Source organism: Hippoglossus stenolepis, chromosome 24, assembly GCF_022539355.2.
Source record: "Hippoglossus stenolepis isolate QCI-W04-F060 chromosome 24, HSTE1.2, whole genome shotgun sequence".
Classification (NCBI taxonomy): Eukaryota; Metazoa; Chordata; class Actinopteri; order Pleuronectiformes; family Pleuronectidae; genus Hippoglossus; species Hippoglossus stenolepis.
Window position 1 is genome coordinate 6,569,272 of NC_061506.1, and position 13,896 is coordinate 6,583,167.

At 44.5% G+C, this 13,896-nt stretch overlaps 1 protein-coding gene across 1 annotated transcript in view; it reads right to left on the reverse strand.

Moving 5' to 3' along the window:
- si:ch211-246m6.5 (von Willebrand factor D and EGF domain-containing protein) overlaps positions 1-13,896 on the reverse strand; it is a 24,916-nt gene continuing 11,020 nt past the window's right edge. Inside the window, exons 16-33 of the mRNA XM_035150161.2 lie at positions 12,587-12,701; positions 11,136-11,407; positions 10,588-10,807; positions 10,367-10,504; positions 7,261-7,674; positions 6,857-7,027; positions 5,683-6,071; positions 5,061-5,559; positions 4,802-4,897; positions 4,600-4,695; positions 4,275-4,370; positions 4,053-4,148; positions 3,831-3,926; positions 3,611-3,706; positions 3,253-3,348; positions 1,321-1,416; positions 1,022-1,119; positions 1-732 (exon numbers count right to left, since the gene is read on the reverse strand). Coding sequence (XP_035006052.2) covers positions 712-732; positions 1,022-1,119; positions 1,321-1,416; positions 3,253-3,348; positions 3,611-3,706; positions 3,831-3,926; positions 4,053-4,148; positions 4,275-4,370; positions 4,600-4,695; positions 4,802-4,897; positions 5,061-5,559; positions 5,683-6,071; positions 6,857-7,027; positions 7,261-7,674; positions 10,367-10,504; positions 10,588-10,807; positions 11,136-11,407; positions 12,587-12,701 — 3,105 coding nt within the window. The 3' untranslated portion in view covers positions 1-711. The remainder of the gene's footprint in view (positions 733-1,021; positions 1,120-1,320; positions 1,417-3,252; positions 3,349-3,610; positions 3,707-3,830; positions 3,927-4,052; positions 4,149-4,274; positions 4,371-4,599; positions 4,696-4,801; positions 4,898-5,060; positions 5,560-5,682; positions 6,072-6,856; positions 7,028-7,260; positions 7,675-10,366; positions 10,505-10,587; positions 10,808-11,135; positions 11,408-12,586; positions 12,702-13,896) is intronic.

Sequence of the window (13,896 nt, forward strand, 5' to 3'; positions counted from 1 at the left end):
GACATTTCCAGAAATCGATCCCATATCCGGATCTTTATTTGTTTTCTTACAAAACAACCGATAAACACTGCTTTAGTAAGAAATAACACCGATTATACAGAGATTAGGATATATACAACAAGAAATATGCGACAGTATAAAACAACCAAATAAATAAATACTCATACAGAGGTTTGGAGAGTAGAACATGAACCTGATGGAATTCACAGTAAACAAATAAAGTTTCCAAGATGATAAGGATCTCCACTGCAGGCGATTATGGATGAATAAAGTATCAGCTGATCAATCCAGGATGATGACAAATACCTTTTTCTCACTGGCCTGTTTCAGGACTTAGACTGGAAGCAGACACTGTTTTGTGAAGTTTACAGGATTTACCACTTATCACTATGTTTGTCTTTAGCTGGAGATGCAGAAGAATAAAGTCTGGTTTTTGGACTTGTGTTATTTTGGGTGCTCGTGCAAGATGTAAAAACCTTGTTTCCCCTGCGTCCAGTTTAAGAGCTAAGCTAGAAAAGTGAGACTCTGCTTGGTTTGCACTGTATTTGGGTGATTGCCTGGAGTTTGAACTTTGCAAAGGAATCCAGCGAGGACAATTTAGACACTCTGAGGTTTTTTCTTTTGACGACGCATTGTGCTGACGGCTCCGGATCACCTACTGGGTGCTAATCGGATTCCAGCCGTTCGGTCTTTGCAGCCTGAAAGTGGATCTCAACCGTGGGCAATCGGGAGCTGAAAAAAAACAAAAAACGATAGAGATTTTTTTATACAAAGATATTTGTCTGTTTGTTTGCACAGATAAAATGGTGGTTGCGTTCTTCCAGCACAGCTTTCTTCGCTGGCCCTCATCATCTGTGACGGAATTGGATGCATTTTCACATGTTTTCATTTTTCCCTCATGTGCCGATCTTCTGACTCTCACATGTGTGAATCTCAGACCAGCTGGGATATATTATATTCCCCTTTCTAAAAAACAACTTTGTAGGTGTAGTTCAAAACAAGCTCAGGTTTTTCTTCTTACCCTCCTGGAGCAGAGAGAGCCAGAGTATCCGCTGCGGCAGGCGCAGACGTTTGGTTGCACACATCGACTCCCGTACAGACACTTCTGTTGACACTGAGCTGAGAAATCACAAGATAAAAACGTAAGTCAGGACGGGAACACAGTGAACCTGCACATCTCTTGGTCTCTGGACGACACAAGAGCAACAAAACTTGGTTCAAAGCCTCCATTTGTCGTACCGACCATCTTAATTTACGGTACGACCAATTTCAGACGTTTGCACGTACAGAAATATCTGAGCCTTCTGTTGTCATACTCACGGATCTGGCACAGCATGCCTTGCCAACCGGGGGTGCAGTGGCATGTGTTGGAACCCACACACTCTCCTCCGTTCAAACACTTCTGCAGACAGCTGGCTGGGAGGCGACACAAGAGTTAACCTTAGAGCTGTGCGGATGCTTGAGGACGTGAAGACAGGATTTGACCACTCTGACACTTAATTTCACCGTCTGAATTGACTTGACTTGAACATAACTCCGCTGAGGCCCAACGTTCCCCTTAAATTCAGCCGCACCAAATTGCACACTCATAAATATCAGTCTCCTAAATGTGCCTGATATGTTTTTTAGTTTTTTTTAAATCAAGATCCATGAATTATTCCCTAGAAAATCTGTGAAAATGTAAGAAGTCCTGGATCCACCCCCAAATTTACTGTTGTTTAGCAGGATTATGCAAAAAGTACAAAAACTAACTTGAGCAAAGAACCTATTTTATTTTTTGGTGCAGATCCAGATTAGCAGTTCTTCTCACGTTTTCTTAAACAAAGCCATTTTTCAACATTTTTTGTTTATTTCTCAGAGAGAAATTCATGGATTTTGATGGAAAGAGTGTTTGCAATTTGGGGCAGATCCAAATGAAAATGTGGATCAAGTGGATATAAATGTGGTTTCATAAGGGGACTGTTAGGCCTTGGCAGAGGTATGTGAATTGTCCTTCTGGTTGTAAATGTATATATCTGAACCACTAGATCCATCACGTGGCCTTCAGCAAAGCTTTAATCCCTTACTTCCTCTATTTTCTTAATTAACATCCTCAAATTCTGTGTTATTATCAGCACACTTGCTCGGGTTTGGGCTTTATTTGTGTTGGAGGTTGTGTCCGTCTCCACTATGAGGCCGCAGGATGAAAAGAAAAGCAACAGCAGCAACGATGGAGGAGGACAAAAAGGAAAAATATGTCAGTCAAACCAAATGTGGGTGTGGCCACTCGTGACCGTGAACAGGCCATCCTGATGAGTGACAGGTGTGATCTGAGGAACAAGGAAGTGGAGACTAACAACAAACCTCCTTCAAACCAAAAGCTGCAGATTTGAGCTTTGACGGATCATCTGTGGTCAACTCTCTTTCCCCCTCCTGATATTTACATGTGTGTCTTTTCAGCCTCAGTAGAACATCACAGGGTCAGCCCCATAAAAGGCTGCAGACGTGAGAACTGATGGCTCCCACATGTGCAGCTCCTTTGTGGAAGCATCTGTCAGCCGAGCCTGGAGGGTTCAGACGTTCACAGGACTGGAGAGTGTCACCTTACCTGCCTCTGCCTCACTTTGGTGAGTGTGACTGTGACATGATAAAAAGGTTTGATGGTCAAAAGCCAGAATCCTGATCAATTTCTGATATGGAATCCATTCAGAGATGTGGTCTATATTTTGAAGTCTTCTGGATTAAAAGACAAATGATTTGTGCATTCTTAATTGTCAGGATTTGTTGCTTCTCTCTGGTTTTACTTCCATCAGGGAGGTGATGTTTTCATATTCTTCTGTCGACAGGATTACGCAAAAACTACCAAACCGATTTTCCTTAAACTTGGTAGAACTTGGTGGGGTGTGGGCCAAGAAAAAACCTTTTCTGAGTATTTTTCATTTTCTTTAACATTGCGAGATAGGGAGTTCTTCTGCATTTTTGTACATTTTTCAAGAAACAATGCAGAGAAAGAAAATCAGGCATGAGTAGTTTGCTAATATCTATGTACAGGGGAAATTCGGTTCAGATCCAGATTATGATCCGGATGTATCTGATCTCAATTCATGTATACGCAATATGGGGATAAATTATTCCCTGGGAAATTGGTGAGAATGTCTGTACTCGGAGGAGAAGTCCGAGGTTCTCACTGTGTCGTTCAGCACATTGGCCTGGAGTTTCATATCGTTGTCAATGTGAAGTCTTTTTCCACAAATCTCGTATCGCTGCACTTACGTTTATCGCATCTCTTCCCTCGCCAACCGGACGGGCAATCGCAAAAATCTGGACCCACACACCTGCCGCCGTTCATACACATGGGCTCACACACACCTGCAGAGGGAGAAAGAGAGAAAGAATCAAAAGCCTTAACAGAAGAGTTGAAGATCATATCAGTTTTTTGGTCTCATCTAATGGAAGTAACTTAAGGAGGAAGAGTAGGATGAGAAAGGACATTGCAATGCCACAGCGAGAGGAGGAGGAAGATGGATGTTCAAAGACAGGTAAAAGATATAAAGAGAGGGAGAGGAAGAATCAAAGGAGGTATGGGAAGTAGTGCCAGAGCAAAAAGAGGAGAGGGAGGATGAGGTGGTACTTTTCTCGCAGCGCCTCCCGGTGTATCCCTGCAGACAGGAGCACACGCTGTTCCTCATGCACATGCCACCATTTTTACAGGGAGGACTGCAAACGGCTGGGGGAAGAAAAGGAAAACAAAATGTGCCAAAATACAAAAAAGAACGTAAATTCGACAAATCAAAGCTTGTATTGACGTTAAAAGTGACAATTTGATTGGCCGACCGAAGTTGCAGACTCACCGTTCTGACACTGTGCTCCGTAGAAACCATGAGGACACTCGCAGATGTTGGGCCGAACGCACGAACCTCCGTTCAGGCAAACCGGAGAGCAGAGAGCTAGAGGGGAGAGAGAGAGAGAGAATCAGCACTTAGAGGTTGGTCACACACACACACAACACACACACACACACACACACACACGCACACACAAAGAAAAGACACACAAAGAGAAGACACACTCACCAGTTTCACAGGATGGTCCAGTCCAGCCTTGCAGACACTTACACTCATCCGGAGACGCACACTGACCTCCATTGTGACAGTGGCGGCTACACACCACTATAATAAACAGAAAAATCATAATTTCCTCGTTTCTCAAGCATAAAACTTAATAAATACATATTTAGCCACTACAACTCCCACAAGCCTTTGCAAACATCATCTTTCTTAAGGTTGTAAACTCACTGGTTTCACATCGAGGTCCAACAAACCCATAGGGACAGGAGCAAGTCTGCAGACCCACACAGGTGCCTCCGTGTTCACAGGGTAACCTGCACAGAGCTGCACAGATGGACCTCTGTTAGTTTTATCCTTTATAACAGTTCAGTTCTAAGCCTAGTGATAATTATCGATTATATATATATATATTATATTAATGCAGTTGTCTACCATGCTAACACGTTTAGGAAATAACTGCTTTCCAAAGTGTATTTATAATGTAGATGTGTTTATGGATATTTTTTAGTGACATGAAATCAGAGTAACTAGGAGACTGGAAAATGACACTTACCTTCCTGGCAAGTTTCTCCATGAAACCCTCTCAGACATTGACAAACACCCGGAGCAATGCAGACGCCCCCGTTCGTACACTCTGGATCACAGATTGCTAAGGAGGAAAACCCCAAATGTAATATCGTTGCATAAAGAGTTATACATGCAAATGGTTGAAATAATAACAAATACACTACAATATAAGCCATTTATCTGTTTACCTGTCTGACAGTCAGATCCAGTGAAGCCTGGTTTGCAGCGGCACGTATTTGGCGCGGCACACACCATGTTCCTACCACACGTATGCCTGCAAACAGCTTAAAACACACACAGGGGGCGCCGTGGAGAGGTTATGCTTGTGTATGTCTTTTTAAAAGATCTTTTAAAGTAATATTTTGAGCGTAATATCAAAATTCCAGATTGATATTGGTGCTGATACTGATTGCATTGAGACGATAGGGTGTAATTTGGGCATTGTACCTCGACAAACGCGTCCATCACCGGTGTATCCCACAGGACACCTCCCACAGCTGAAGCCACCATCCACGGCTGGTTCACACTGGACGCCAGGAAAGCATGGCATACTGGCGCATGTCGTCACGTGGTTGTGAGTTGTTTGTCCGCTCCGAACACCTGGCTGTACCGAGGTTGCTCTCTGTAACGGGGAGCCCATCTTGCCCGGTGTTGGGAAGGTCAATGCCGGGACCATCTGGGGGGTCTCTGGGCCCTCAAGTCCAGACTCCGCCTCGTCCCCGTCGGCAGAGAACTCGGTCTCAGACAGGGAGTAGGACAGAGCGGTGAGGGCCGCTGTCAGTGGGAGCGCGGGTCTCGGACGGGTCCAGGGTTTGGCATGGGTTGATACCATGTGGTTGAGCTGAGGCCTAGTTGCCTGTTTTGACTGCGTCACTTCCCGAGTGGAGAGGTGTGGAGCGGGAGGCGTTACCCTAAAAGGTGTGACACCAGTCAGTGCTGCTGCAGCCTGCAGAGAGACGATTCAAAGACAGATGAAAGAAGACAGGAAGGTTATGGGATGCTCATGTCCTCACGCACATCTTCTTTTATGAATGACGGTGGCTGTGAGGTGTAGAAAAGTTGGACTCACCTGGGAGACAGTCACACGAGGAACCACAACCTCTCTTAAGGCAGCGAAGCGAGTTGTCGCGTATGTCTTGGCCTCTGATCTGGGGTTGGCACTTTGGCGGGTGTTGGGAGTGTTTGCCCTGACATGGAGGGCGCTCGCTGATGTTTGTGTCACATCTCTGGAAGCAGTGACTGCCTCTCTCCTCCCAGTGCCACCCCCCCTCCCGGACGCGGGAACCTGGCGCGGCGTATTATCTTGGTTCTGCCTTGTGACGCTCAAGGAGGACAGGTGTTTGATGCTGTGTCTGGAGGGCAGGTTGGGCAGGTGGAGCTGCGAGACTTTGCTGATGCTTCCATGCGAGGATCGGCTGGTCTTGCCGGCTGCCTGCTGCTGAGGGAGGTGATTGGATGCTGAGGAAAGACAAATGGCCTTAGAGCAGCTATTGTCTAGGAGAGCCAGGGTTTATGATTTTTACCGCAGCAAGCCACCAGGGGGCAATTAAGACACTTTGGCTTCACTTTTCACGCAATCTTTTCTGTTACGGGCACATTTTGACAAGCACTGATTTCAGTACTTGAGTAGAACTCTTCAAAACGGAGTGATTTACGCGATTCGTGTCTTGAGTCTCATCTGCACAAACACTTTTGTTCTGCTTTGCCACTTTCCAGACAGACACAGTGAAGGGATTTAAGTTGGAGCGACGTTGTCTCTTCTGAGCTGTTACTTAACTCCCCTTGTGAGAAAGAAAACACTAAGCGGTCTTCTTTTGAAGCCCTGCGGCCGGATGCAGATTCAAAAAGTACCAGCGGTGGTTAATACAACCAGGCAGGCTCTAACCACTCATGCTGATTTATCTGCTGCTATAACATTCTTTCTAACCAAAAGAAACACACACAAAGGGAAGCGACATCAATGAAAAACCAAAACATAAAATATAAATAAATGATATGATCTGGCCCCAAATGTGATGCAGATATTTACTGCCTGATTTATTTGTTGTGTCTTCAGGTCCAAAACAAACGCAGGAAGGATAAGAAATGGTTTCAATTCCAAAATTATGCATATGTCACACAGAATTTGTGAACCAATGGTAAAGTCAGTCGATCTTCAGCTTGCTTTGAGAGGGTACAATTGTTGAGAGGCAACAAATTAGGTATTAGAACCAAAATCAAATGTTGCGAAAAGAATCCCGTACCTGCCCTGGGGTTCTTCATGCAGACGCGTCCGTTGCCGTAAAGGCCGGGCGGGCAGCGGCCACAGACGTAGCCGACATGCGGCGGCCTGCGGTTGATACACTGAACCCCGGGGAAGCAGGGCCTGCTGGCACATGTCGCCGACACGTTGACAGGCGGCAACGGAGCTGATCCTGGGGGAGAGAAATTGTGGTCAGTGCTCTACATGAGCCGGATCTTTATCATAGTTTATCAGATTGTTGTGGGTTTTATTATTGCAATTTTCCCAGTAAATTTGTGTTTTCCTATTACAGGAGGATAAATGAGCGGTAAATACTCCTTTGCATGTTCCTAAAACACCTCTGACCACCCTCCATAGTTACAGTTGTTTTTAATTATGAAAAATCAAGTGTGACGTTGGGCTTACCTGGAGCTGATCTACCATTTCCTGTTGGTTGGGCTGCAGCGGCTGACTTGACTATTGTGTTGCTGATTTTGGGCTGATCAGCCTCGACTTGGTCCGGTGTAATTCCTGAGATGTTCTTTATGGTATCTGTGTTTGTCCTGGGAAGCTGGAAGTCAAGTCCTTGGTTTCTTTTCAAAGCATCAGTTGTTGTTTGGGAGACACTTGATGTAACCGCCTGAGTGAGGCTTGGATCCAGGCTAATTCCTGGAGTCTCTCTCCAGGTGGTCTTGGCCTGTGATCGACTAAGGTCAATTCCTGGGATCGTCTTCCGGAAAGTGTCTGTCTTTTTGGGGAGTTGCAGCAGAACATCTGGCGTGTTGTAGACAGTCGTCTGAGGAGCAGATGTGGGAGTGATGGTGGCCGGCCTGGCGACTGCTGTATTAAGGGAAACACATATTTTGAATTGTCATGTTATGCCTCTATCAGATGCTCTTATCTGGAATAACATCCTATTCAATTTCAAGATCACTCACTTTGCGTGATCCAATATCAAAGAAGTGAAGGATTGCACTCTGTACTCGCGGTACAGTAAAGGGAAAAAACCTCAACATGTTGCTTTTAATGAGACGCGCAGCAAGAGTTGGAACTTGGGAACGTGTTTGTGTAAAGATCGCAACGAGGCGTGATCACCACTCACAGCCTATAAACAGGTTTGCAAGCCACAAGCCGAGCAGGACACATTTCTGACCACAGACATGGCAGCGGGTTTTAAAAAGAAACGTTGGCTAATGATAATATAGGATAAATGAAACGGATTATGTCATGAAACATCCGAGATATCTTGTTTTGATTTATTGAATCTAAACAAAGGTGCAGTGTGTAAGATTTAGGTCAAAGGGATCTATTGGCAGAAAATGAATATAAAATAATCCTTGTGATGTTTTCACTCGTGTGTAATCATCTAAATTCTATGAATCTGTGTCTGGTCTTATTTACTCTTCACTCGTGTGGTTTTGACAGTGAAGGAAACCCTCATCCCAGCTTGTTTTACACTCAGGACATTTAAGATTCAGGATCTTCAAGGTAAAAACCCTTCCAATGGCCCCTGACATGGAAAGTCGGGTCTTTTTTTACACTGAATTGAAGAAGGAGGTGAAGGGATTTGAACCAAAGTACTTTGGCTCAAGTAGATCAGAGGACTGAGGAGTAAGCAATAAAACAAAGGAAAGAGTAAATCCGAGGATCCGTCCTCACGAGTCCATAAAAATGACAAACAATTTGTTACTGACAGTGATTTGTGCTGGGTGTTCTGCTGAGGGCCAACTCTTCCATGAGGAACAGTCATGTCCTGCAATGTGCACTGTCATTTTGATTGTTGCCCTGCTTAGATGCCAGGTTTTGAATCGTTTGATTTCTCAAAAGGTCTCAGTCTTTCGGAAAGCTCGTGTTTGTATTTATAACAAGCTTTAAGTGCCGGGTTTCTTCGGATGTTTTTGTTGACTAACCATCACGTAGTTTCTTTTACTTTTTAGCAGCATTGCAGCTCCAACGACATCCGACCACAAACGTTATTCTCCATGTCAAACTGTCACCACAGCTGGTAACGAACCTGACCCTCTCAAATAACTGTGATAATCGCAGACTTTATGTAAAGATGGATGAAGCGTCTCCACTTCCTCCCATTAACCATCAACTTACAAACAGTCTGTTCAAATGTAAATTCAACTACATCGCAAGTTAGCACTCATGAATAATTCACACTGTGATGCAGCTGCAGATGCGGACCACCTCAAGCCACAAACTTTATGAATCACAGCATAACTCATATACAGTGTGATGGGTTTACTAAGTTTAGCTGGGAGCCAAAGGGGAAGAAAAAAACCCAACCTTCCTTCTCCCACAGCGGCAGGGATTCTTTTAACGTATTAACTCCAGTTATCAGTCGCTGTGAGCACATGGAGGGAGGCAGCGGTATCAGGTGCCATCAGCCATCTGGTTTCCATTCTGCATAACCTCTGTGGGTCTTGCTGAATGTGGCTCAGGGCAGCACGGCGGCAGCGAGCAATCATATTTCGGGAGTTTAGCTGAGGCTCGTATCCAGAATGGATCTTATCTCTGATTTGCAACAACAGAAGCAGCATTTTTCGGGGGGGGTTGCATGTAAATAATTGTCGTTGATGTTATGGCTGTTGAAATGAATAAATACAGAAATTCTTTTTTTACTATGTGAGATCAGAATGTGGGAACAAAGTAGACCAGGATCTGATAAGCTCTTGTTATGACTGCTAATGGGATCCAGGTTTATCCAAGTTATTTCATCATTATACTAAAGAAAGAACAACAACCTGGAGACAGAGTAAAGTTCTTTCAATGTGACTTCATCAATAGCTCTAAATAATAATTAGAGAGCACATACCTCTGCCAAGGATAATGCCCTATCTCATTTGCTTAAAGCAGCGGTTCCATTAATTATTAAAACTGTTTATTGGCATGTGCACCAAAACGTATTTTTAATTTTCTGACAATACCGCATTCTTCCAAGTTTTGTGGTAATCCACCCAGTATAGTTTTGTGTAAACCTTGTACATACCGCAGGCCTCGTGTATTGTGAATCAAATTTGTAAATGTCTTGAATATATTGTAACTTTTTACTAACAGAGAAGCCAACAAAACAAAACCATATCATCCTTGGCGGAGGTTAATAACGTCCACTGATAACTGAACATCAACTTGTATCTGTAGTTAAGTCGCTCATTTACTTTTTCAATAAAGCAGTTTTAAGACAGAAGACGGTGAAATGATTTGATCCGAGTGGCATTTCTGTCTTAAAGACGAGGAAAGTGAAATGTTCTCATTTTATTCTCGTGACGACACGATCGGACTTTGTTTTATGCTCTTTTTCCATCAGATCTTACGACTGGACTCCAGATTTAGCGAACCTGCAACTGAACGACTCGTAAATTAAAGACTCTCCACAGAAACATATGGTAAGTGAGCCGGTTGGTATTCTCAGTGCCTTGCTCAATGACGTACTGTATCTGCTGATGTGAAACGTGTGAGCATCATTTTCAGTGGAGCAGCTGTCTTGGCACAACACACCTTACAAAAAAATGCCCACATCACTTACCCACACATTTCGTCCCATTTCCCAGCATGCCTTTAGGGCAGGGACCACAGCTGTAGGAGCCAAAGCTGTTGAGGCACTGGACTCGAGGGAAACAGGGATTTCTTTCACACTCATTGATATCTTCCAGACACGTGATACCTGCCAAACAAACGGGGAAACTGTAACTGGGATGCCAACATGAATTTCGGGCACAGATCCATTTCAGTTTCGTCAACTCTCACCTCTCCACCCTGCAGGACACTCGCATCTGTACCCACCGACGGTGTTGACGCACTTTCCGACCGTGCACGGAGCCGACAGACATTCGTCCATGTCCTCGTCGCAGAGGTCACCCTGCTTACCCTCGGGACACACGCACAGGTGTCTCCCACTGCCGGCGGGGAAGTTGACGTCGGTCACGCACGTGCCGTCATTCTGACATCCGCACGGCACCACGTCAATCTGGATGAGGGATAGAAAAGGAGACTGAGGTTTTCTTCAATGCTGCATTTTAATATTCAACAATAACTGTATCCTCTGCTCGAGACAGGCTCCCACTCATCCAGCAGAACTGAGAGTATTAATGTCCTTTAAAGTTAAAACCACATTTCCCATAATTCCTGTTGCTTCCTGCATCATTCCAACAGATTTTTCATAAAGTTAAAATGTCACTCACTTAATTTCCAACCATACATTCTAATTTACAATAATTCTACCAGATATTAAACCTTCTTCCCTCCTTCTTTCCCCTTAGTTTCATCTGTCTCCCTTTCTCTTCCTCCAACTCTACCTCCACAGTGAAGGTACTCTGGGCGTTGCACTCGTCAGACAGCGTGAAGCGGAACGGGCGCCTCGACTGACGACCCCTCTCCTCTGGAAGCAGCGGGACCCTCCAGATAAGGAGGCCTGCTGGGGAGAGAACGGCCCCCGTCGGGCCCTCCTCCAGTTGGAAGAGGAGCGCCGAGCCCTCGGGGTCAGAGGCCGCAAACTGGAAGACGAAGTTCTCCCCGGCAAATGTCCGCAGGTCACTTTGAGGTCGGTGGAAGGCCGGTGGCTCGTTGACTGCCAGGCGGGAAAAGGTGAAGAAGCTTTAGCGGAAATACATTTATTATGCAATCCATACAAACCTCCACTCAAAAACAGAAGCTCTCTGTATTGTTACATCTCCACCTACACATGTTTGTGTTTAGATGTCAGGATTTGCTTCCTGTCCTGAAATAAACTCTTCAAACACAGTCTCTGCTCGGCAAAAACATCCGTCCAGGCTGTTCCTGGAGGAATCGTCATAAACACTCATTCTCTCCCCGGCAGGAGAAGTTTCCAGCTTTTCTTTCCATCTGCTGCTCTCAACGGCAAGATCATGTAGCACCCCCCACCCCCACCCACTACTCAGATCATGCTTTTTGAAGATTCCTCTTCCATCCAGCAAAATGCACCAGAATACACCAGAGGAAGAAACTGAAAAAAAGCATCTTATGTCTCCTTTAAGGCTGAACTTGACGTGAACTGTTTCATTATTTTGCAGCTGATTGGTGCTCTGTTTGGGGGTAAGGAAGGATGATAGTCAGCCTGCGTCGCTGTGAAAATCAACCATGCCCCCCCCCTCCCTCAGAGTGGTTAAGCGACAGGCCACGGCATGCTGGGAAACCTAAACCTCCGCTGCTTTGATCTGCTAATGGAGACAAACAGGACCGCAGTTGGATGGCTGCCACGGTGACACTGCACCAACACAGTAAGAGAAAGGCTGCTTCCCCCTGTTGTTGGTCGTCATTAGCCGGCGACAGGGAAACACACACAATCTCTTTCGCTCACATCAAATAGTGAGAGCACTGGTTCACTGCTTCACTACTTCCATACCTATCTTTTATACCTAGGGTCCTAAATATTACTACCTACTAAATTTGTGGAGGGGTGGGACATTTGTATGCTATCAATTATCAATATAATAATAATAATCTAATCAAATATCAATAATTTGAATTTTAGACCTTAAAAAGTATTACATACTAGGTTTTAAATATTTCTAGGTAGGTCTTAATTCTGGTAACATTCATTGAATGCTACTTCTGACGCATTTTGGCAGCATGCATTGTTTGTGTTGCAGTTCTTTTTCAACGATGCAGTTATTAACACGCTGCAATGAAACTACAAACAAGACTAATGTGGTGCCGATAACAAACACTTCATGCTTCACTTCAAGGTTCTTCATGCGAGGAGACAAACATGCTAACGTGCCGGTACCTTGGTTCACAGACCAGGTGAACTTGGAGGTGCCCGGGTCACACAGGAGGCAAGGGCTGCTGGGATTGGAGCCTCCCTCTGCAAAACACATCCCATCGATGTTACACGTTCGCTCCTGGCCAACGGAAACAGAGCGAGACAGAAACAAGGTTTGTTTGCGTACTCATATTTACAATGCTGTTTGGAACGGTTGACATGTTTAACAGCAGGAACTACAGCATTATAAAACACATTTTTTCCAAGCTGTTTGTTTTCCCTGTGGGGGGGGGGTTCTCTGCCAGGTAAGAAACAGGAAATCATCTGCTGCATCTCCTCTTAAGTAAATTCAATTTGCTCCAGGTTTGGCAAACACATGCAAATGTCTGTGTGGCTGCAGCTGTGTGTGTTCACTGTTCCTGGTTGTTGGTGAGATGTATCTTTTTGTTTGACGAATGTAAAGTTCTTAATCAGCTGCTGCGTGTTACGAGGATGGGAAATCCCTCTGTCTCTGGTTTAGTCATTTGAGTCGTGCACCCCTAACAGAGCATATAAAACACTTCACCACGCTTTCCCACTAAACACCCACTGTCTCTGTTTATATTCAAATAAACAAACATTGGAGAGTCCAAGTTTTCACGTGAATTATGGCTGAACTAACAAGAAGAAAGCAAAGAAGTCAGGGAGGTGAAAAGTCGCCTGTAGTGTCTTTCCTGTTTCTCTTAACTGTTTCTTCCTCGAGTCGACCAAGTATCTTTAGTGGAATAAATGTAAAAAATGACTTTGAGTGTCTTTGCCCGCTCAGAAAACACCCATATGGAAATTCACAAACATATTTATATTATTTAAGGGTAATGTAGTTTTTGTTTTTCTTTCCTCTAGTGTGTTATACAGTTTTTGTGAATGTGAAAGTTCTGCAATGTCAAACAGACCAAGTCCCTGGTAAAGGTAGTCAGAAGGTCGGACATTGTTTCTGCATCATCGTGATGACGCTATAACAAAGCTGGGACAGCCTTTCGCCCAGACTAAACGTCGTAAAATGTTCATTTATAGTGTCGGTTTGAACACTCTTTTGTGATACTGAAGTGTTGCCGCTTGGTGTTCTTGTGAAAGAAATCTCGGAGGTACATGAAATGTGTTTAAATACTTCATCAAAATACGCTCGATGTAACAGTTTCAGCTTTCGTGTGCTTCCAACACCTTCAGTTGACGCAAACACCAAGCAGCAGCTGCCGCATTCTTACAGAACTTTAGAATCCATTGTGTGCGCTGCATTTTTCATACGGCAGGGTTTATATAAGTGTTGCTGTAAGGCAGCACCTCTGACACACCCA